This window comes from Lissotriton vulgaris, chromosome 10 (genome assembly GCF_964263255.1).
Source record: "Lissotriton vulgaris chromosome 10, aLisVul1.2, whole genome shotgun sequence".
NCBI lineage: Eukaryota > Metazoa > Chordata > Amphibia > Caudata > Salamandridae > Lissotriton > Lissotriton vulgaris.
This window is the reverse complement of record NC_141698.1, coordinates 1,063,144,667-1,063,169,714: the sequence shown is the minus strand read 5'-3', so window position 1 is coordinate 1,063,169,714 and position 25,048 is coordinate 1,063,144,667. Positions and strand designations below refer to the sequence as shown.

At 47.3% G+C, this 25,048-nt stretch overlaps 1 protein-coding gene across 4 annotated transcripts in view; it reads right to left on the bottom strand.

Annotated features, from left to right (window-relative positions):
* The window catches only part of AZI2 (5-azacytidine induced 2), a 171,953-nt gene that overhangs the window by 107,503 nt on the left and 39,402 nt on the right, over nucleotides 1–25,048 (bottom strand). For all 4 annotated transcript variants that reach the window (XM_086942121.1, XM_086942120.1, XM_086942123.1 and 1 more), the window contains 2 exons: nucleotides 2,326–2,451; nucleotides 567–666 (listed from right to left, as the gene is read on the bottom strand). In XM_086942121.1, coding sequence (XP_086798247.1) covers nucleotides 567–666; nucleotides 2,326–2,451 — 226 coding nt within the window. The remainder of the gene's footprint in view (nucleotides 1–566; nucleotides 667–2,325; nucleotides 2,452–25,048) is intronic.

The window sequence follows — 25,048 nt, the reverse complement described above, 5'->3', positions numbered from 1 at the left end:
AGACAGCTGGAAAATGGATGCACGCTTGTAGAGTGCTAAACCAAAAAGAAGAAAGTAGCAACTGAAAAGGTATTGGAAGGACACTAGTAGTGAGTTCATACACTAGAGGAGGGACAAACACAATAAGAGGAAGGAAAGCCCATAGATGAATAAGAATTAAGCAAATGAGAGAGACAACAAGGCCAACCCAACCAATGGTAAGTGTTAAGTGGGTTCTAAGCCCACTGGAAGTTAACGATGTGTGTTGCAACAGGCATCAGAGGCATCATCATAGGCAAGACTTTAAAAGCACAGGTTTTTTGTTGTTGTGTTTTTAGCAAAAAACGTCAATTTTGCGATTGTTTTAGTATTTTGCAAAACACCAATATCCTTGGATCTAATTCTACAAGGACTGCCTTGGATTTCCTTTGCACATAAATGTTAGTATTTTGCGCATATATTTTCATACTTCCATATAATCTATTTACATAAAATGTCTCAATATCGATGTGGAGCTTGGTTTTATCTGCATTAAATCTACTATCTAACACGATCACATGACACTTGATGTAAATTAAAGAGCACACCTTGATGCGTTTCAAGTTCTGTTTTCAACTGCAGGAGCTCCACTTCTTTACTCTGCAACTGTTCGTTGAGGGCTCTCAGTGAATCCAGATTTTCCTTCACCTGTGGCAGAAAATATAAGGACCAATATGATCAGACTGTAAAGCAAAAAATAAATAAACAATTATGGGAGGGCCTCATTTAATATTCACACTATCCCTTAACGAAAACCATTTTTTTTATTATTAAGAGCGGCTATATCAATGCACAGCTTGCTGCGTCCCCAAATTCATACTTAGTTTCGGGGACCATAGCCCAATCTAGTATCAGTCATTCCGGTCACCTGACCTCAAAGAAATGGCTAGTGTGATACAAGGCAACATCTGATCAAAGTTGGGTCAGGAAATGTTGGTCCACTTTTGAAAGAGTGGTCTGAAGGGTCAACATCGCCCTTTCATTGCACCCTCGAGTTTAGCATTGCAATGCCGCCAACTAATAAAGAGCACCTGAAAGGCTGACAGTATTCAGCTTCTGTTTCAAGGCCAGTGCTGGGTTTGGTTTCTACTAAAGTGGCTGATCAGCTCTTCAGTCCTCACTGTCGACTGTTCAGATTCCCTCTATGCCACCGACAACCAGCTGATGCTTTAGAGTTTGCAATTACTTGCTGGGTTGATTGCCCTTACCCTGGAAGGTTTCCTGATTCCTGAAGGGCGCACGCCATGCTTTGGGGAAGGGGGGAAGGGGGAGATTGAAAAAGAGAGAGAGAGAGAAAAAAAACAGATCCTAGAACAAGATCTGCAATGTTTAAGGGATGCTCTACAGAAAACCTGGAAGTCTTTCTCTTGTTGAGTTTGCATAAAATAATGGCTTACAGAACAAGTGCAATCGTATGAAAGGGGGTCATCCTTACATTCCCTCAGAAGAAATATTTTCACAGGTGCCTACTGCCACAGCCACAAGTGAAGAAAAACATAGAGTCCCGAGGCACTAAGAACAGACACATGCTTAGTGCGATCGGGCACTCTGTTTCAAGTGCTTTCTACATTGGCTGCAATGCTCCGTCTTACTTTCCCTGGACCTTTCTGTGCTATATCATGCATTGGTACTCATATTCCAATACAGCTTCCAATGCACAGGGGTATGGAAAATGCATCTAGTGCTGTAAGTCAAAACCTATCTGTAGGATACCTTTAGCAATTTGTCAAAACTGACCAGTCCCGTCTGGTAGTTGGCTATTTCAAATAAAGACACTAGCATTTATTATTCCAGTCAGTTTAGGGTAAGCTGTAGTTTTTGGTGGAATGGCTAGTAAGAAGTGTAGGGGAACTAAACAAAAAAAAATCAGATTCGATGTAGGTCCTGGAATGTGAGGTTTGCTGATGAATACAAGGTTAACTAGGAAAATCAATGGAGTGCATTATATACATTAATATAGCACCAACAAAAGGATTCGAGTCAAGATGCTTCAGTAGAAGCTTTTTTTAATGCTACTTTTCAACAATAACACATTTTCATTCTTAGAAGTAATGTCATCACTAAATAAGTATTCTAGACAGTTGAAGTATTTCAGTTTTAGGTATTCATGCTGGTAAATATACTTTCTTCAGGGCTTGTATTTCATGAAAATGAGCTGTTCCAGATAAAAAGCCCTATCCAGATTTCCCAGAAACAGCAGACGACTGTAATTTCCGCTGGACTCAAAAGATCACCAGTATGGATGAAAGCAGGGAGCTTCCCAAGTACTCAATTCCTGCTTACTCCAGTGGGCGGTTCGCTACATACCACTTTATCAAGTTGATTTTTCAGGTTATCTCGCTCGATGCAGATTTCCCGATAGGCATGGTAGGCTTTGTTAACTTGTTCTCTCCCAATGGAATTACTTTCCTCCGCCAAAGACTTTCCCAAGAGCTGTAAAAAAAAAAAAAAAAAGCATAATTCTCACACAACATTCTTAATTTTTTTTTTTTTAAATAGTTCTGTCTTCATCTCAGAGGGTAGGCACTGCGAACTAGGCCTCAGTTGGCGTGGCAACAGGTTGAAGGCCTTAACAATCAAACCCCGTGTATATCTGAAGAAATACATAAAACACACATATACATCAGCTATGTTTTTGATGGACACTGTGTGCAAAATGTTGACAATGGGGCTAGGAAAACTTAAAAGTATGTCAATCAAACTAGACATCCCCTTGGAAGGAGTGCGACAAGCTTTCACTTTTACCATATGCATCATTTCTACATTAATTGTAAACTAATGCCAACTTGACACTTCAAACACTTTTGAAGGATTCATGGAGAAAGACCCGCATAGAATAGCTAAATCTTGACAAAATATCAATTCCATAAGCAGGGTTCTATGCTCAGGCAGGTCATGGACTATAAACATCAGGCTAGGTTCCCTTCTTACAAGAAATTGTGAGGAGATAGAAATATGGAGAATTAGTAATCTGAATGGTGACTGCACAAGAAGTCACTCACCAAAAAGGCTAGTTGTACACGATATTGTGCACAAACCAAGTGCCCAGAGATCATGATAGTTTGTGTGACTTATGCAGCTAATCTAGAATCAAAAACTACTTCAAAACAGTGGTCAACAATTGTGGACAAATCTTTACAGAACACAGTTGAAGAAGCTCAATTTCTGCATAGTTGGTTGGTTGACACAGTCCCATACAAAGGGGCAGCCGGCATGGTAGCGGGTGCGGGAAGGGGGGGTGGGGGTCGTTATTTTTAAAAAATACCTCACTTTGAGGCCGGGTCCCGCATCTTCTCTGCTCCTGCTCTACTGCCTCCGACACTGACAGGAACAGGAAGCAGGCAGCAGGCAGCCAGGCTCCCTCCCCTAAGCCAATCACAGCGTGCAATGCAGCGTTCCGATTGGGCTGAGTGCCGTGCATTGGTCTGAGCACCATGACACAGCACTCAACCAGGGGCTGGAGGGGTGGGCATGTTCTCGATGTAGGCTGTAATGCAGTCTGCATGGAGGGGGGAAGTGCGCATGAATGGTTTGGGCGACCCGAGAGGGCCTACCAAACGGTCTCGGACAGCAGAGCAGTGCCTCCCACCCACTCGCCGCAAAAGCAGGAAACGAAGCATAAAACAATAGTAACTCAATGTTATTATCATTTTATGTTTTCGCTTAAAAGTATTGGGGCAACCCTGCCCACACATAGTGTTATGGAAGAAGACATATCTCTGTGTAGAACAATATGAAAAGAATGTTGCACACCTCAACATCACTAGTTGACGGAATTGCAAATAGTAAAGTTAGTCACAAAATGTTGTGGGTGTATCGGTCCCTAGTGGTTAACACACCAGACACTGGACAGTTGTATCAACACTGTTTGAAATCGATGAGAAATCATTAAAAAAATGAATAGTTACGTTAGGATGTGATGGAGATAACATTTTCATATTTGATTGATTGGCGCATTTATGCTATGACCATATGGGACCGTAGTTAATGAATTATCACAATTAATGGCAGGAGGGAATGGGTGGGAAAGCACTACTGTTTTTCGCAGGGTCTCTTTTTTGTACTTCGCTATTATTACATTTTTATTGTTTTTTGTGGCATTTGTCAATATACTCTGAGAAAGGTGCTGGAAAAACTGCTATTTGCCCAACATTTTCAAAAATTAGTTTTCTAGCCGAGAAGTCTCCAAACCCTTCGAGGTAGTCAGACTTTCTTGTAGTACTCACTAGCTCTGTGCTGCAAGCAGATGGTATAACTACATTTGCAAGGGCAGCTTTTGAGTCCCAATCTGGCACCAACTGCCCAGTCTACCCCATCGCAAGATTTTTGGTAAATCTCATCTACAAGGCACTGCAGAGTTAAGCCTTCACTCAGCAATTCATTCTAATGGACTGCCTAACATGATTGGCTGTGTTGCAATGTTACGGCACTGTCAGTCACTGAGCATGTATGAAGTTCCACGCCAAATAGTTGCAGTGCATGTTATGTGTCCTAAAGACGCAAGTTTTTTAAATAAGCATTGGCAAATCCAATAGGTTACAGTATAGCCTAGTTCTAGATGTTGCCAATTGGAAACATCTGTATGCGTGATGTATGCACATGCATGGAAGGAAATCTTGAACAAAACCCATTCCAGGATGTTCACCGATGCGCACCCAAGTGTAGTGATGCACATATGTTCTGATGTAGGTGTTAATTTTTAGTTTACCATTTCAAAAAGAAGACAGCCATTTTAGAATGGTAAATTAAAAAGCGAAAAATAAATTCGAAATGCTATAAAGTGTGGATAAGGATGTGAGCTGCTGGGCCATTGTAAAAATAATTAAAATACATTGAAATGAAGGAGTCAGAGGGGACCTGGCCAGCAAGGGCAACATGGCGGACGCATTTTAAATATGCTCCGCCACTAAACCCCATAATCCGACATTTTTATTAGTTAAATGAAGCCATCCTTAACAGAACACCGTGGCAGGGTGAGAGGAGAGCTCCTCCGATGCATTTAGAGGTCACAACATTGCTGCAACGGTGACTGCAGAGCAGTAGCAGACAAAAGCGGGGCCCTGACTAGAAAAGTGGGCCTGAGGAGGATCCATGCCATTGCCGGTATGCACATGAGACTGTTGTGACAGGACGGAGCAGCGACAGATTAGGACACACGCCGCTTCACCTCTCCTGGGAAGCCGACGAACGTACACAGCGCCACCTAGTTTGAAGTAAATCGGATGGCACAGAGAATTGAGGAGACAAACGCGGCTCCAAGAGCGTTCTGGACTGAGTCGATCCCGGAGGCAGAAGGTGCGGAGAGGTCGGCTTGAGCAGCGTTGAGGGACAAGCGGAGAAGAGCTTAGCATCTGAGAAATCCGTGGTGAGGGGGGGGACGAACGACGCTATGGCCCCCTCGGGGTGGGTCGCAGCATAAGAAGAGGCCCGCGGAAGAGTTACCTCGAGTCGCATGAAGAGATACCACAGCGTTGTATGGTGAGCATCAGAAAAGTGCATGTCAGCTGCTGAGAAAAATGCCCTGAGACCTAGGTGAATAAACCGGAGACACAAGCTCTATCGACAGACAAGAAGCACCTAGCTCTGAAAGGTACAGGGAACAATCTGGGTCGGACATGTGAGTATTTGACTGCGTGACAGAGGGATGAGACAGAGGCAACCTGCAAGACAAGTGATGATCCCAGACGCTGACCGGGATACCTGAACTAAGGAAGTGGCATGTGCTCGTGTCCTCTAGTGGAAGGGGGGTCGTGGGCAACATTGGGGCCCAGGTTTGTAAATGTGCTACAGCGGAGCATGCAGGAAGCACTCTGATGACTGAGGTGGCACCACGCTGTGACAGTGATAGAATGGGACAACCTCTGTGGGTTTGTACTGCAATGGGCACAGCAAGGAGAAGAATCTAGACCTGGACAGTTCACAATATTGATCGTAGGAGTCTGATGTGAGCGAAGGCAGTTATAAATGGGAATACATGAGAGGGTCTACACTTGTGGACATCCCCGATTAGGAGGTACATGGTGAAACACAGATGATCCATGGAAAGATTTGACCCGTAGCTCCACATTGTGCTGGGAAAAGGTGGCCCCTTGACTCACCAATGCGAAAGAAGGAGTACTGGGCTCAGGACAGAGGAAGCTGGATTGATGTTCACGAAGGCATACACATCAGACCCAGAGAATAATCCTTGGTTACTATAGTGAAAGACCTGTGACAGACTCACACTGTTGCCCCTGCTGGGTTACGTGACATGGTACATCATAAGACTCGGACAACATTATTGCTCTATCCTACCAGGAGCTTTGGGGCAGCTGGGGTGCCTTGAGACTCTTTGTTGCCCAGATTGGGAGACAGGACACGGTAAACCACAGAACTTAAAACACAGTTAGTGCTCTATCCTATCAGGAGTTTTGGAAGCGCTGTAGTGCCTTGACATCCCAGTCTGGGGAGATAGGTCGCACTAGAGGAGCCGGATCGAGAACCTCTTCCCTAGTAGCCAGAACCATGGACACGGACCAAGCACAACCGCTAACACAACAGGAACCCTCACGGATCGGTTAGACGCCATATTACACGCAATAGAGCGATCCAGAGAATCAATAGAATCAAAAATAGATAAAGAAGCACTTGACCTCATGCTGCTAGGCACGGATCACCGAAAATTGAAGGACAGAGTTGATGCAGTGGAACAAGATGTTACTGAACTGAAGCCTGCCACTGAATTTTGGGTGAAACAGCAAAACGCACACAAGGCCAGAATACGGCAACTCGAAGGTCGCTTGGAAGATGCTGAGGAACGCTCTAGGAGGATTAATGTCCGCCTATTTGGGCTGCCGGAAAGGGTGGAGATCCAAGATACGGTGGCCTTCTTAAAACAATGGTTTAGAGATGTACTGCCCTCCTTCTCTTCCTTTTTCTCCATAGAATGGACACACCGCGTCCCTGGCAGGCAACTGGCGCCTGGCGCTGGGGCACGCCCACTGATATTTAAATTGTTACACTTCAAAGACAGAGATATGATAGTGAGGGAAACAAGAAGATGCCCGAGATCAAATTTAACGCAGAGTTCTCTTCTTCCCATACTATACAATTAGGGTTCAGCTGTAAAGAGGGCTTTCCTGCATGTCAAACAGAAGCTTAGACAACTAGGCATCACATAACTCATTATTCTACCCAGCGAGGCTCAGAGTGGTTTCGGAAGGGAAAACAAGGTTCTTCAATACACCTCAAGAAAAATGGGCCTGGCTTGAAACCACAGGTCAGTTCTCGGGGCCCTGGCCCATGGGCATACCAGGTGCCAGTAATGGAACGACAGATGGAATGAGGAATCACAGTTGACGGCCTAGAAAACAAGCTCACGGTCGGCGGCACCGGATCCTGACCAATTCAGAAAGGAGCGCCAGGCAGCAGTAGGAGTAGCAGAGCGAATTGCACAAGTCGCCGAATCTGTCAGTAAGGAGGGACTGTCAATTTACTCCTCGGAAGACAAAGGCTCATCAGCAGCTGGACTATCAGAGACTATATTGATGCGCATGCCAAACGTCACACCACAAACTTCTGATGATATCGTATAAAGACTGGGAACAGGGTGCTGATAACATGGACTGCCTGTAGAACTGTAACCCCATAACATGGGTGGTAGTACTCTTACACTATTTGTTCCACTAAGGGATGTGTAAAATTCAGTAAACAATTAGACTTACCACGGTTTATTGCAGGTCACTCCAACTACTCACAGTATTAGATGCTACGAGCTGAGACAGTTGGGGATATCGTAGTGGCTATACTTTATAAAGGGAACCAGTTAGACTTGCTGGTAGTTTATTTTTATTTATTTATTTATTTGAAGCTTGTAGAGCGCACAGCTACCTCCAAAGGAAGTGTCCCGGCGCTAAGATTACTGAATTGTCCCCAGGGTAAGAAAACAGAGACAGATCTCATATAGGGTTCTGACACAGCCAGGTCCTACTGCTTAGTGAACAGCCAAGTCTTGAGTTTACGGCGAAAAACAGGCTCAGCTTCGCAGAACCTGAGGTCAAGAGGGAGGCTGTTCCAGAGCTTGGCGGCAGTGATGGTAAAAGATCTGCCGCCAGTCCGAGAGAGCTTAAATCTGGGCACTATCAACAGGCGCAGGTTGTTAGATCTAAGATGTTTGGCTGATACCGAGATTTTAAGACGCTTTTTCAGATATGACGGGCCAGTACCATGGATAGCCCGGAATGTCAAAGTCAAAATCTTGAATTCAATGCGTCGTAATATTGGAAGCCAATGAAGTTTTTCTCGAAAGGCTCTGACTGAGGTGCGGGCAGGAATATTGCCAATGAGCCGAGCGGCTGCATTTTGCACAATTTGCAGGCGGTCAACAAGGAAAAGTGGGGCACCTGAGTAAAGACTGTTGGCGTAGTCCAAGTGGGAGGTAATGAGAGCATGGACCACAGTTTTACGTGCTGATTGAGGGAGAAAAGGGAGGATTTTCTTTATCATGCGTAGTTTGGAAAAGCAAGCTCCGACCACTTTATTAACTTGAGCCTTACCAGACAGGGCATTATCAAAAGTGTAGCCCAAATTACGGGCTGCCTGTACTGGCGTAGGGGGAGGGTTCAAGATAGTAGGCCACCATAAGATAGATGGGGGGGGGGATTTTTTGCTGAAGAAAAGGACCTCCGTTTTATCGGTGTTCAGGGCAAGATGATTGGTGGACATCCAGGAGCGGATGTTGCCAAGGCAATTCCTAAAGTTTGCGAAAAGGGAGTCAGAATGGTCTCGAAAGGAAAAGATAAGCTGAGTGTCATCAGCATACGAGACCACCCTGACACCCCAAGACTCAATTACCTTGGCTAGGGGGGCCACATAAGCGTTAAACAATAGAGGGCTTAGGGCGGAGCCCTGGGGAACTCCGCACAAGAGGGGTTTGTCCTCAGATTCAAAAGGGTGCATGGTGACCCTTTGGAGGCGACTGGTAAGAAAAGAAGTGATCCAGGCAAGCACTGTCCCACCAATCCCCAGCTGTTGTAGGCGGGTGATAAGTATTTTGTGGGAGACAGTATCAAAAGCAGCGGATAGGTCGAGGAGGACCAACATGGCCTCCTCGCCCCTATCCACTGATTCCCTGATGATTTCAGAGACCTCAATCAGCGCAGTCTCAGTGCTAAATCCGGTCCTAAAGCCGGACTGAGAATCGTGTAGCAACTGGTTCGACTCTAAGTAAAGTGCCATTTGTTTTTGTACCACTTTCTCCAAAATCTTGGCAGGCTTTGGCAAAAGTGAAATAGGTCGGTAATTACAAAAAAGTGAAGGGTCGGCACCAGGTTTCTTCAATAATGGGACAAGCCTAGCCTGCTTCCAAACTGAGGGGAATTGGCCGCCTGACAGGGAGGCATTCCAGATGGAAAGGTAAGGATTCAGTAGGATTGGGGCAAGCGTGCCCATAACTTTGGCCGGGACTGGGTCCAGGGGGGAGCCGGACTTGACATTGCGTAGTAAGGCTAACGCAAGGTCTGAAGTCAGCTCACTAAAAGAGTCAAAAGAACAGTGGGGGGGGCCAAGGTGATCATCAACATGATCAGATGTAGACACTGCAAAGGAGGAAGACAGTTTGATTATCTTCTCTTGAAAGAAGTCAGATAATCCGTTGCAGAGATCTTGAGTGGGAGTGGAAAGGGTTTTAGAAGCAGGGGGATGTACAAAATCTTTTACAATAGAAAAAAGAGTTTTTGAGGAGTTCTGTGCCTGCTGAATAAGATTGGAAAAGTGGGCTTTCATTGAGGCGCGTTTGAGTTTGTGGAATTTATTCAGGGCCGATTTGTAGGTTAATTTGGCTGAGGGGTTGTAGTTCAGTCTCCATTTGCGTTCTAGCTGCTTACACCTACTCTTCTCCTCTCGCAACCGTGGAGAGAACCAGGGAGCAGAGGGACGGGATCTGTGGGAAGTGACAGGAGCCATGGGGGAGACCAAGTCAAGCGCCTCAGAGAGCGATGTGTTAAGTCTCACCGTTTCAGAATTAAGGTCATATTGCGGATTGAGGTGAAAATGAAAAAGATCTACCAAAGAGTCACAGGTAATTTTGGTCCATTTACGTCCTTTAGCTGGCATGAGGGGGCTAGGGGAGGGGTGAGAGGGAACAGAAAAAGAAAAAGGGATAAGAAAATGATCGGTCCACGTCAGAGGGGTAGGGGGGAAAGTGGAGAGGGAGGGGAGATTTGAGAAGATAAGGTCAAGTGTATGGCCTGCTACATGGGTTGGGCCTATCACTAATTGGGGCAGGGTGAGTCCTTGAAGGGTTTCAAGCAGAGAGGAAGCCAGTGTACAGGAGGGCTTATCAATATGGATATTAAAATCGCCTAGAACTGTAAAGTGGGGATGTTTGAGAGAGAAGTCAGCGATAGTATGCAGCAAGGTAGTAAGGGAGGAAGCGGTCACATTCGGGGGGTTATAGACTAATATGCCTGCGCAGATGGTACCAGCAGGATCCATAATAGTGAAATGGGCGGCTTCAATAGGGCCCAGATTGGAAATTTTCGTAAGACTAGTTTTGAGATGCGCTTTAGCAATAATCGCAATCCCCCCACCGGTCTTAAAGTTTTCACGGTTAATGGCAGTGAGGCTGTAACCGGGGGGAGTGGCTAAAGTAATGTCTGGTTTAGAGGAGTCTTTTAACCAGGTTTCAGTGAGAAACAACAGGTCCCACTTGTAAGTATCAAGTGACAACCAGACGTCATGGGCATGGGCAGGAAGAGATCTGCAGTTGACTAGAGCGGCATTAAAAATGGTGAGTGGCTGATCAATAATGGTTGGGCGAAGGAGCGGAGTATTAGATACCATCGGTAAAGAAAAATTGCAGTAAGGGCAGGAGTAAGCCGTAACATCAAGATTCGTGGTATTGCAGCAAGAGACAAAGACGCAAATAGCAGGGCGAAGGTTCAACAGTTGATCCGAGGACCAGCGGATAATTGGGGTACCTGGAGCAGGGGTTCTGGCGCTAGGCGCGAGTCCGGCGCGGACGGGCGCAGACGGGCTTGCCTTAGGCGCGCCTTCGGCGCGCCGTCGGCGCGCCCGCTGCGCCCGCCCGCTGCGCGGACGGGAAGGACCCTTCCTTATATCCATAACTGGCAGAGGGTGGGAGGAGGGTGGGAGGCGTCCAGGAGCTGGAACGCTACCCTGCCTCCCCCCAAGATGGCGGCTCCGTTTTACCCAGCCGGCGAGAGCGCTGTGCTCGGCTGCACCGGTAAGGGGAAAGAAGATCGGGACCCCTGTGACGACTCGATCTCGTCAAAGCAAGCAGGTGGTCAGTGTCCACTAATAAAATCTAGCGGTTAAAATATGTACAGTTTTTAAGAACAGCCGGTCAGCGAGACTGCATGCGGTATTAAAATCACCAAACACACAATTATAGGCATAAAGTTCATACACTCTCACACAGAATAAATTCAAGGTTTTAAGCACAGATAAATGCCCCCGGCTTCCGCCTCAGGGGAAAACAAGTAATCTAGGGAGAAGGGTTACCAAGGCTCCTTATGTAGTGAGGGAGGGCGGGAGGCGTCCAGGAGCTGGAACGCTACCCTGCCTCCCCCCAAGATGGCGGCTCCGTTTTACCCAGCCGGCGAGAGCGCTGTGCTCGGCTGCACCGGTAAGGGGAAAGAAGATCGGGACCCCTGTGACGACTCGATCTCGTCAAAGCAAGCAGGTGGTCAGTGTCCACTAATAAAATCTAGCGGTTAAAATATGTACAGTTTTTAAGAACAGCCGGTCAGCGAGACTGCATGCGGTATTAAAATCACCAAACACACAATTATAGGCATAAAGTTCATACACTCTCACACAGAATAAATTCAAGGTTTTAAGCACAGATAAATGCCCCCGGCTTCCGCCTCAGGGGAAAACAAGTAATCTAGGGAGAAGGGTTACCAAGGCTCCTTATGTAGTGAGGGAGGGCGGGAGGCGTCCAGGAGCTGGAACGCTACCCTGCCTCCCCCCAAGATGGCGGCTCAGTTTTACCCAGCCGGCGAGAGCGCTGTGCTCGGCTGCACCGGTAAGGGGAAAGAAGATCGGGACCCCTGTGACGACTCGATCTCGTCAAAGCAAGCAGGTGGTCAGTGTCCACTAATAAAATCTAGCGGTTAAAATATGTACAGTTTTTAAGAACAGCCGGTCAGCGAGACTGCATGCGGTCTCACACCGTCAAGTTTTGGGCAGTACCTCCTGTTTCTGGGGACTGATCAATTAATATTTCTCCATAGACAAGTTGGCTCATTCACCTTTCGTTGAATTGTAGTAGCTTTTTTAAAGGGACTGGGCAAGATTACTGCGACCTGCCATTTTCCACACTTAGATGCATGCATGGGATGGAATGCACTTTATTTCTGTATAAAGTAGTGTTATGACAGACCACACTATACTTACCCAGAATATACGGGATCTCCACACACCCTCACGAAGATATTCGGTCTATTCTTACCTTAAGAGACACAGCGTTCATGTAGCCATATTACAAGAGACACACTTAAACAAGGCTGAATCAGCCAGGCTACAAAAGAAATGGAGGGGTAAAGTGTAGGCCACTGATTACTCATTGTTTGCACGTGGGGCCCTAATTTGGATCCGCCCACGAACACCTTTTACGACAGATGAGGTAATTGCTGATAAATATGGCAGATATGTACAAATTAATTGAAGGCTTGATGGACGTCAAGTTCTGTTGGGTAATGTGTATGCCCCAAATACGGACCAAGTCCAACTCCTCAGATCGATAACTCAAATACTAACAAAGTGGTGCGACCTCCCGTGGCTGATTGGAGGGGATTTCAATAGCGTTATGGATATTGGATTGGATAGATCCTTTCCTCCCTCACGATGCACGATCGCCGCAACCAATGCTGCAATATTGAAAGAATGAGCACATGGGTGGGGGTTGGTAGATGCATGGTAACCCCTCAGAAATCAGTCTACATGTGCGACTGGAAAGATTTCTAGGCTCACTTTCCTTAATCCCTTATGTAACGGACCCTGATTATCTGGGTCGTACGCACTCCGATCACAACCCACACTACGTTGTACTGGCATGGGAATGTAGGACTCTTGTAATCCCTACATGGCAGTTACAATCGACTGTGTTGGATGACCCGTTCTGTAGGTATTCCGTAGGAGAGGTCATCAGTGAGTATTTTACACATAACACTGGGACTGCCTCGTCCATCATGCTGGAATGGGCTGCCATGAAGGTTACACTATGAGGGAGATGTCTGGGCCTGGGTAGTGGATTGAAGAAGCAAATAGAATCAGAGCTACTTGTAATGGAAAAGGATCTATTGGCATTAGAATCCCAGGCTTTAGTAGGCATTGCAGATCCTGTCTTGCTTCTAGAAGCGCATACAAAACGCTTGAACTTAGCGGCGGATTCAGTGACAACACACGCTAAAGCAGATAGATCAGGACCCTTGCTAGCCTGGCTGATAAAACAGGATCAAGCCAGGGGACCTATTACTGCATTTCTTTCACCGAATGGTGCGCTTAAGTATACACAGCACAGGTGCGGTTAGTTCGCCGCTAGGGGTCGGTGTCTTGGCTGCTGCGGGACCGCTGTCAGGTGCTTTCTGGAGAGTTCTGACACGGTTTTGTCACCAGCGTGTAGCCCGTACCCGGCCACCCGGTTCTGACACCCTTCGGGGTCGCAATTAGGTTTCCCCTTGCTTCTTTGACGCCCTCTTGGGTTGTATTGTAACTTTGAACACCCTTCGGGGTCGTAATTGTGCCGTTGTTCGGCGTGGGAACGCTTTGCAGGGTGGCGCCCCTGAATTCTGAGGGCTGTAGCGTTTCCAAGGGCTAGTCCCGTTAAATTGTGTGCCTCTGGCCACCCATACCGCTGGGACCTTCCCAGACCATAGAGTGCTCTTTGGTGGGTCGATTTTGGTCTCATTGCGGACCTCTCTGCCTTTGAGCCTAATTTTACCTCACCATGTAGAGGGAGTTGGACCAGTATGCGGAGGAAGATCCTCTGAATTACGTCCCCCTGGACGATGACTTATCAAGCGGTCGATGACTCAATCTATCGAGCGGTAGACCAGGCAATGGTACCCCTTGAGCAGCGGCTCGCGGCGCGCCTGGATGAGGCGTACGCCAAACTCACCGCCCTTATTCCTGCGCCTGCTCCGGCCTCTGCCCCGGACTCGTTCCCTCCTCCCCCTCCCCCTAAAAAACCTTGTACTGAGGGGGTTGACCCTACAGCTTTTGCGAGGGTGAAGAGCGCCTTTATGGCCTTGGAGGGCTCCCAATCCCCTCAAACTCTCCCCTCGGAAGTTCCTCCTTCGCCTCGTACTATGTCCCCGGATCCACAGCAGGACGACGACTCTCCGGACTCGGAGGAGGAGGCATGTTCCTCCCAGTCGTGGCTGCCGTCTCAACCTTCCACCTTCGCGGGTCCGTCCGACATGTTGGACCCGGACGATATCGTCCACCCTAGATCCTCCGAATGGGTCCCATGCGACAAGGTGGCCCAGTGTGTTGCGAATCGCCTTAGGAGACCGGTGGATAAGGATGCCCGTAGCTGCCTTCGGGCGGAGTGTCCTTGGCCCTCTCGAGGGTAAGGTGGCCAGGACTCCTGACAGATCCGAAAATGGCTACCTTCCTGCAGAAATTTGTAAAGGATCCCCGGAAAGGGATAGACAGGTCCTGGCGTACGTGCCAGGACAAGCTCCTGGATGCGTTCGGCCCCATGACGAAAATCTTGGACATGGCAGAGGAGCCCAAGGTGTCGGGCGACATGATTTCCCCGGAAGTGCTGTCGAACTGGGCCCAGTGCGCCATCATTTTTCTGGGCAACGCCAACTGCGCCCTCTCTACGGAGAGGAGGCGTTCACTCTTGATCAAGGTGGACCCCAAGCTGAGTGACCTCGCGCGTCCAAAGCTGCCGCTGTGGCCCAGGGTGGTTTGTTCGAAGACCCCTTTATTAAGGAGCTCGGGAAGTTTGTGGCGACCTTTACTTCCCTGGACCGGGCTCAGTCCAACATCAAAAAGGTCTTCGCCCCTCGTGTTTTTGATGAGGCAGGGGCCGCTCGTTCGGTTGAGGCGCCGCCTCTGACAGAGGACAAGGCTCTGGACGCGGCCAGTTTCAGGACAAGGCCCGATTCAACAATTTCTACCCCACCAGAGGACAAAAGTTTGGAGGACGTGGTGGTCAAAGAGGCCAGCATCAGGGCGGTGGACGAGGTGAGTGGGCTACCTTCCGCGAGCTTGCGAGTAGGGGGCGACTAGCGCAGTTCTTCCCAGCGTGGGCCTCCCTTACCAGCGATGCATGGGTGCTGCAGACGGTACAGGGCTTCCAGTTGGAGTTCCATGGCCGTCCGTGTCAGCTTCAGCGTCCTCTCCCCATTACCTTTTCCCAGCGCGATGCAGCTTTGGTGAGCGAGGAGGTCTCTGCCCTCCTCCAAAAAGGGACAATTTGTTGCGCTTGTGAACACCCCTCAGTTTTCCTCAGCAATCTCCTCTTAGTCGACAAGGTCGACGACGGCAGGCGCCCGGTGATCAATCTAAAAGAATTCAACGAGTTGCTGATATACCGCCATTTCAAGATGGAGGGGATTCACCTCTTGCAAGATGTTTTACGCCCGTCCGATTGGATGGTCAGGCTCGACTTAAAGGACGCTTACTTGGCAGTCCCGATCTTCCCTCCACACCGTCATTTCCTCCAGTTCAGAATGGGCGATCAAGTTTACGAGTTCACCACACTACCTTTCGGGCTATCCTCTGCGCCATGGTGCTTCACAAAGGTGTTGCGTCCAGCTGTGGAGGCCTTACGAGCTCGAGGTGTCAGAATGATGGTGTATTTAGAAGACATGCTGTTCATGGACCAGTGCCCCAGACGCCTGGAGTCTCAGTTTCAGTCCGCTATCAACCTTCTTCAAGGTTTGGGTTTTGTAATCAACGAGAAGAAGTCCCTTCTGGTTCTCGTCAAGTGTGCGACTTTTCTCGGTTTCAATATAGACTCGGTGTCTTCCACCTTGAGCCTGCCCGCCAGGAAGATGTCGAAGATCAGGCACGAATTACGCCAAACTCTGGCGAAGCCATTGATATCTTTGCGTCACCTGGCGCGGTTGGTAGGCCTATTTTCGTCTTCGATTCAGGCTATCTTTCCAGGTCCCCTCCATTATCGGGCCATGCAACGCTTGAAGGCGTAACCACCTCCGGAAGGGGCTAACGTACTCTCAGCTGGTTCCTTTATCAGACGATGTGAGAGACGAGATGAGATGGTGGCTCACGCACATGGAGGCCTGGAATGGCCGTGCGATTTTCGGCTCGGCTCCCGACATTGTAATAGAGTCGGACGCCAGTCGTTCAGGCTGGGGAGCCAGGTGCGGGGATTTCTCCACGGGTGGCGCCTGGTCCGCTTTCGAGCAATCTTTACATATCAACTGCTTGGAGTTACTGGCGGGCCTCTTCGCGGTGCAATGCTGGACCAAAGACAGAGTGCAATCTTGCGTCCTTCTCAGAATGGACAACGTGTCGGCGGTCCGTTATATCAACCATCTGGGTGGAACCAGATCCAAATTGCTGGCGGACCTCGCCAGAGACTTTTGGCACTTTTGCCTGGAACATCAGGTATCGGTCACGGCCGAGTATTTACCGGGACGTCAGAACGAGGTGGCCGATTGGCACTCCAGGAACATCATGGACGCCAGCGTTTGGAAGCTGGATCCTCTTCTGTTCTCCCGGCTCTCGGACCGGTGGGGTCCATTCTCGGTGGACCTTTTTGCATCCCGTCTGGATCATCAACTCCCGAGGTATTTCAGTTGGCGCCCCGACCCTCTGGCGGAGGCGACCGATGTGTTCCTCCAGGACTGGTCGGTCGAACAGGGGTATGCGTTTCCCCCATTCTCGATGAGAACGCGCGTGTCGGCGCTGCTGCACCGTCAGTTGGCACAGGTGGTGATGAATACTCTGTGCTGGAGGTCTCCAGTTCTACTGGAACTTTGCTGGGATTCTCCAATCCTACTCCCCCCCGTCTCCTCACATTCTCCTCAATCCAGAAGGAGCTCCCAACAGGTTGGTCCAAGAGGGCTCTCTGCACCTGATGGAATGGAGGCTCTCAGGCGTCGTTGGACGCTCCCGGGCCTTTCGGGAAAGGCAGAGGACTTGCTTTCCAAAGCTTGGGCGGACAGCACGACCAAGCGATACAGGTCTGCATGGCATAGATGGAGTCGTTGGTGTGTGCGACGGAATTTTGATCCTGTGGGGGCAGCTGTAGTCCATGTCCTAAATTTCTTGGCCGAACTGGCTCAACAGGGACTGGCTTATCGGTCGATCAGTACCTTCCGGTCTGCGATTTCAGCAGGGCACGATTTGGTGCAGGGTTCCCCAGTTGGTGAGCACCCTTTGGTTTGTAGACTCCTAAGAGGTATCAGCCTTTCATTGCCTCCAGAACCTCGATATTCCGTTCTATGAGATGTGAACAGAGTGTTAAATTTGTTCCTTTCTTGGCAACCGAACAGGTTCTTGTCTCGTAAAGAGTTGACTGCTAAGTTAGCTATGTTGTTGTGCCTGGTATCTTGCAGACAGGTCTCGGATGTGCGAGCGCTAGATATCACGGCCAGAGTTTTCTCTCCGGATGGAGTTTCTTTAACCATCAGTAGGCGGACTAAGACCCTTACTAGGGTTATTTCCTACCCGGCCTTTCAGGACTCCCCCAAACTGTGTGTTGTGCAGTGCCTCCGTGCTTATGAAGATATGACTGATGATACTCGCCCTCCGGGTGAGAGGCAACTTCTTATTGCCCAACGGAAACCGTACAAGGCAGTTACTTCGCCGACAATCGCCCGTTGGGTGCATTGGGTCATGCAGGAGGCGGGGATTGATACCAAGCAGTTTGGAGCTCACTCGCCGAGAGGAGCTATGGCCTCTAAAGCTTTTGCCCTCAGGGCTCGTCTGGAGGATTTGATGAGAGCAGCCGATTGGTCCTCGGACTCCACATTCAAGAGGTTCTATTTCAAGCCAGTTATAGAAGTACCTCGGCTGGTTGTCGATAAGCTTTGAACTGGCATAATCCGAAGCCCCGGTCCTGCCATAGAATGAGAATTTGCCTAGCCTTAGTGCTGGTAAGTTCCAATTCTATTAAGGACCCGGAGGCGAGGATTATCCCCCCCAGTGACTTCCTGGAAGTGGACCCTCCCCGTATGCAATGTAAGTAAAGCGTTTATGATACTCTACTCGATGTACTGCTATTGCTCTGCGTTGTACTTCTCTTCTTTTGATTGATGACGTTCTGTTGGAACGAGCTAGTCCTGATGATATGTTCTTTTGCAGGGACTGAGAATTCCAAACAGGATGCGTGATCGGACCTGTGTGCTTCGCGCGAAGAAAGAGGAGGAGGAGGAGGAGGAAAGGACAGCGGAGCATGATGGGAACTGCCGGTGCATGGACACTGTGATAGGACTCATGTTCGATTTTGTTTTTTTCCCGAATTTCATGGGAAAAGTAGTTTGTTATATATTTTTTCTTGCTGCTATGGAAAATAAAGCGCTGAAAGAATGGCATAATCCTCGCCTCCGAGTCCTTAATAGAATTGGAACTTACCAGCACTAAGGCTAGGCAAATTCTCATTATTGGATTTTAAAAGCGAAGGGTGTACCCAGGCTCCATGAAACACAGTCACACTATTTAACAGCTGTAATTTAAAGTACAGCAGGAATAAAAGGCACACATACTTTATGGGACCTGCTGATTCTAAATTACATAGTGCTACTGAATTATTATTTTTAGGTCAGGAAACAGAAATTAGCAGTTATCGGAAGTCCTTTCATATTGAAGAAGGGTATTCAGAGAGGTGCTTTTTTTGTTTTTTCCACATTTATATAGAGCAAATTTGACCCGAAGGTATTGGGGTATTTACTTGATCATACATTGCATTACACAAGGCACTTTGCTGACCAGTCTTTTTATGGCTACTCAGCATTTGACCGACCAGCAGTTGTATAAGTCAATCTAAGAAGTACTTGAATCGCAGTGGATCGATGGTGGAGGGTCCATGCTCTGTAATACAGGTGCTTTGTCATCATATATGTTTGCCATTCCAAAGCAAACATACACTGCTGCCACATATGTCGTCCAGGTGTTCTAAACCATTGCTTTGCAAACTCTGAGCAGAGTCAGAAACACTTAAAATGTTAAGAAAAGACCCCAGAGTTCTTGCTTCCCCTTCCGGCATTAAAAGGGTAACTTGGATTTCAGGCAAGCGGCGTGTCTATGAGGCAGCTAAGCTCACGGTATTCTTAGAATGGAACGAGAGTTAAACCTGAATGCCTCCGGCACTTTTAGTATATAAAATTGGAGGCACCTGTCGCGTTTAGTGTGTAAAAGTGAAAGGGGGCGTGGCACGGAGAATTTAAATATGAAAGCGGGTGCAGCGCAATTAAGAGTCAAAGCAGGCACAGAGTATATAAAACTTAAACTATGGTGTAAAAAAACAACAGGCACTAAACTGACATGAAATCGGGCACCACTAAACGGACATGAAAGCAGACCTGTGCTGAAACATGAAGTGCAGTGGCTGTATGGGTAGAAAAGCTATAGATATGAATAGAATAGAAAGTTATGAGGCCGCCATTGTGAGGAACTCACATTGCAACACAAGCCAGACTGGACATGAATATAGTAGTCCCAAAAAGGACTCAGACTCTTACAGAGTAAGTAAACTGTAGATGACCGGTGATCCCGACCGAAAACCGGAAGTGATGTATGGGGAGCATAAAGCAAAGCAGACGGGCACCAAAAATCAACCTATGGTAAGTAATAGGTGGGGATTACTCTCTCACAGTGAATTGAAGAGGTCTTGTATGCACGCTGACGCTTGACCTAAAAATAGGGAGGAACCCACTGAGTCAAGAGAAGACAGCCGAAATAAAACAAAGCCATCAGAGCATGAGCAAGGGGCTAACCCAAAGCCAACTCCAAGTATGTTGTATGCACTGGAAACAGCAGGTCTAAAGACACAAAGATGCCAGTCGTGAGACCTAAAAAAGCATTAATGAAATCGGTGAGTTGGGAGAGAAGGTGGTCTACAGTGTGTGTGCAGATTAAGGTCTGTGTGCATGTGTCTACATGCATGTTTGTGTGAGTGCCTGCAGGTGCCAGTGTGTCTATATGTATGCAAGTGTGTCAGTGTCACCTCCCACTTGGTATTATCACCCATAAGTGACCCTTAGGTTATTGAGTGAGGCATCAGCTAGTCTGGGACTATATCTGACTTTTATAGTGCAACCGTGGCATAATTAATTTTCAACCTGGCGCATGGTGGGCTGTCCATAACGTGAAGGTGTCCACCCATTCAATGACGCTGCCCCTGGCATAATGGTGATAATTAGTGGGATTAGTTCTGTTGTATAGACCGTCTCCATACATTCAAAAGAGGGCACTTAGATCCAACATTAGTTGCCTCCTACGGATCCCAAAATTCTTGAAGTCTACAGCAGGTTGAATCTCGGTCTGCCTTTAAAGGGAAACTCAAAACCTGGCAAATTGACTCCGTTTAGTCCCCAGTTACTTCAGCACGCCTTTTACTGTCTGCTAGAGCACCAGGACGCTTCTGTTGAAGCAGCTGTGCACTTTAATAATGGACATTTGATTGACTGATTGAATTAGTAGGACATAGTAGGCATCCAGCACACTTTGATCTCCCTGCCTGAATTTAATGCAAATTGCAAAAAACACAGTTGATGGACAGAATGCAGAACAATGTCTTACATTCACCCCAGTACAGAGATCTGGGCCTAAATCCATCGTTTTTTTGCACTCCACACCACCCTAGGTCAGACAATGGCTATATGCAAATCAGCCTTGACCCTGTGCCTCATGGGAACAGTCCAGCCCGAACTACCAAACCATGGCTTTCCTAGACCGGAATCAAGCACCCAAGGACCGGTTTCTGGCTATCAGCCTTCTTCAGCCTGGATAGCTTGACTCCAGTGATGTGGAGAGCCTGGGACTCACGTCTGAGCATACCCAGCCCATTCGGGGTGAAAATTACAAAAAACACAGTTGATGGACAGAATGCAGAACAATGTCTTACATTCACCCCAGTACAGAGATCTGGGCCTAAATCCATCGTTTTTTTGCACTCCACACCACCCTAGGTCAGACAATGGCTATATGCAAATCAGCCTTGACCCTGTGCCTCATGGGAAAAGTCCAGCCCGAACTACCAAGCCATGTCTTTCCTAGACCGGAATCAAGCATCCAACCGGTTTCTGGCTATCAGCCTTCTTCAGCCTGTATAGCTTGACTCCAGTATACTCAGACGTGAGTCCAAGGCTCTCCACACCACAAGAGTCAAGCTATCCAGGCTGATGAAGGCTGATAGCCAGAAACCGGTCCTTGGATGCTTGATTCCAGTCTGGGAAAGACATGGCTTGGTAGTTCGGACTGGACTGTTCCCATGAGGCACATGGTCAAGGCTGATTTGCATATAGCCATTGTCTGACCTATGGTGGTGTGGAGTGCCAAAAAAACGATGGATTTAGGCCCAGATCCTTGTACTGGGGTGAATGTATGACATTGTTCTACATTCTGTCCATCAACTGTGTTTTTTGCAATTTTCACCCAGAGTGTGCTGGGTATGCTCAGACGTGAGTCTCAGGCTCTCCACACTACTGGAGTCAAGCTATCCAGGCTGATGAAGGCTGATAGCCAGAAACCGGTCCTTGGATGCTTGATTCCGGTCTTGGAAAAACATGGCTTGGTAGTTCGGACTGGACTGTTCCCATGAGGCACAGGGTCAGAGCTGATTTGCATATAGCCAGTGTCTAACCCAGGGTGGTGTGGAGTGCAAAAAAACTATGGATTTAGGCCCAGATCCTTGTACTGGGGTGAATGTATGACATTGTTCTACATTCTGTCCATATATACCAGCTGTCACCCGCCAGCACTGAAAAAACAGTTACCGTTTTCACAATTGCTGAGAGCCAAAAGAATCTGTTCAGAGGTAGAAGAATATCGACATACTGAAAAGAACACATTGCAAAAATACAGAGAGAGAAAGTATCCTGAAATGATTTTGCAGGCCCCTGGTGACCGCATGATGCTCAAAAATAGAGCGGATCTTTTAAACTCTCATACTGTTATCTGCAAAACAGAAAGACCAGTATTTGTTTCCAGATATTCTTCCAGAAGCTCAGCTATTAAAGGCATCATCTTAAAGACCTGGAAGATGATACAATTTGAACCAGATTTCCAAGGCTTGTTTAACAGCGTTCCACTATTCGCTTATCAAAGAGCGAACAACCTGAAAAACATGTTAGAACTCAAACCTAAACCACCGGGCACTGTTTTCTCTGGCACCAAACCTTGTTATAATTGCAGTCATTGCAATAACGTTATCAAAGGCACCTCTACCAATCATCCATCATCTGGGAAACAAATCAAATTAAGAACCAATGCCACATGTGATTCCACGAATCTGGTTTACCTACTGAAATGTCCGTGCGGTTTACCATATGTAGGGAAAACCGAAAGAAAACTTAAAGTCAGATTGACCGAGCATAAAAGTACTATAAGAAACAAAAAACTGAAATCTCCTTTAGCAGCTCACTTTATTGAATTTCAACACAACATCAGTCAGCTGAGGTTCCTTGTACTGGAGGTTGTACCTACAAGATCCGGCATGGACAATAGAAAGAAACTATTAAAAACGCGAACGGTTTTGGATCAAATTTCTGGATGCGTGCCAACCGAAAGGATTGAATGATCGTATTAAATACAGTTGTCACCTTTAAACATGTGTCTCAACACTTTATCCTGTGTATTCATTCTTACTTACTCACCATCCACATCTTGTACCCATTATCTTTTACATTTTTCATTTTTCTTATGCCGCTTCTTCATCTACCAGCCCACCTCAATCTTCTGTTATACTGGACTATATCCTATCATTTTTCTTCTGATTGTTCTCCACATTTGACTACTCTTATCTTTTTGAGAATGGCATATCATGTAGTAGCTGTAATTCGCATTTTTTTGTCTGAATGACTTTCCCTACTTAAATGGCCGACACCGTACGAGGATTTTCTGGTCTCATGATGTAAAACAATTACATTTTACGTTCTAATTTCACTTCCCACATTGATTTTTAGTCGTCAAGCATGGTCTGCACGTTTATTTAATTCATTCTATTTTCACACGTAAACTCACTCGCAAGCCTATTGCCTTTCTCCGCAGTCTGCTTTCTATGCAGACCGCGGTACTGTTTGTCCGCTCACGTGACCTTTCTCTGTTTATTGACTCCCACTTGCGCGTTACGCTTTCCACCTTTACCCTCGGAACGCGATATCTTGACTATTTCGGTAAGCACATAACTTTCTTACAGCCTCTGGGATTATTGTCTGTCACGCATAATAATGCACACCATTTCGGGATTTACCGTGGGTCTCTTAGGTTTTTTCGATATAACTAACTTTTGTGCACAAACTCGCACCAAAGGAAATACTGTTTACAGTCCGTTTTTTTCTCGTCACCATCTCACTACTTAAGGCACCCGTTTTATATTGATTCGAAATAACATATTGGCTCAATATTCTGACTAAACCACCTAGTTTAGCCTGACACTCACGTTTCCTTTGTAGTTGGCCCCCCTTAATTTTTTAGTTACTTTATAATTTAATAGAGGTTCCGGTCCTCTTCCTAAAACAGTGTTTATTTCCTTGTAGATTCAGCTGAGTCCCCTGATGAAGGGACTTTCGTCCCGAAATGCATAGGGATTTTCTACACTTCTGAATGAAGCTCATGATGGATATGATACTTTTACAGTCTATATGAAAATACAAATATATGACTATTGGATCATATGAATATGGAATAAAACAGACAAACCTATTTATCTTGTTGAATTTGAATTCTCTTTGAAGTTTCGGAGGTTTGTTATACCTCCTGAGGAGCACCATCAGCCTAAAGTTATGTTGAACATAGTGTTCAGAGAAAGAACAGGCTGTGAGATCACTCCAGGAACCGGATGCTGCGACCTCATTCGGATGCTGCGACCTCATTCTAGAACAAGCATATAGGTACAATCAAAGGACGCGCCCCAGGGGATGTGAGGGAAAAAGGCTCAGCTATCATGGAAGCTCCGTAGCCCGATCCTCGGCCACCGATCTATCAGCACAGTGACGCCCTGAGAGCCGTTCTTAAGAACCGCACCACTCACCTCTTACCCGGTGTCGTAGCAAGTCTGTTTAGAGGGTCGCACCACCACCCCTAGCATCTCTGAGCTGAGAACTGCACATTTGTGCAGGGAGGAGACCTAGGAGGGCGAGGGCTGGCGGCGCATGCGCGGTAAATGTTACATTTTGCGTGCGCTGTGGCTCGAGCGTGCGAATGGTGTATGCAGCGCCTGTCCCCTTCCGGGGCTCCCGTGATGAAGAGGGAGCCCCGGCACCAAAGTGGAAGAAGATAACAGTGCGGGGCTCCTATGCCTAAGGAGGAAGCCCCGCATCGTGCTGCTAGAAATTTGGAGGAGCTGGAGATGGACTGTGTGCGCGTGTGTCTGTGTGTGTGTGCGCGAGACACGGAAGTCATTAGGAGCGCTCACAACACCAGCAGCGCCCAAGAGATTCTGCACACGTGATGAAAGCCCGCCAGCAGAAGCGCGTCCTAGAGATGAAATCGCCGAGGGAAAGCGCGTACCCTTCCCCTGTCCAACATTCCCGGCAAGTGAACAACATAAGGTCTTTCGCTGGACGCAGCGCTTCGCGCTAACACCAGCAAGATCTAAAAAAAGAAAAATAATGGCTTACACAGAGGTGGATACAATATACAAAAATGCTAAACTATATAATTATATATTCTCTCAACAGAAAAATGGAGCATTCAGAAGCTGTCATTTGATATGAGAACATAGCCCACCCTCCTGTAATTCAGAAGTAGATTAAAACACGTTAGCATGCATTTAAACTATAAACCCACCCCTCTCTTCTGCTTGTGACAAATTTCCGCTAATCTAATACTCAGTCTCCTGCTTTCAACAACAGTTCCTGTTCACTCACAATACAACCAATAT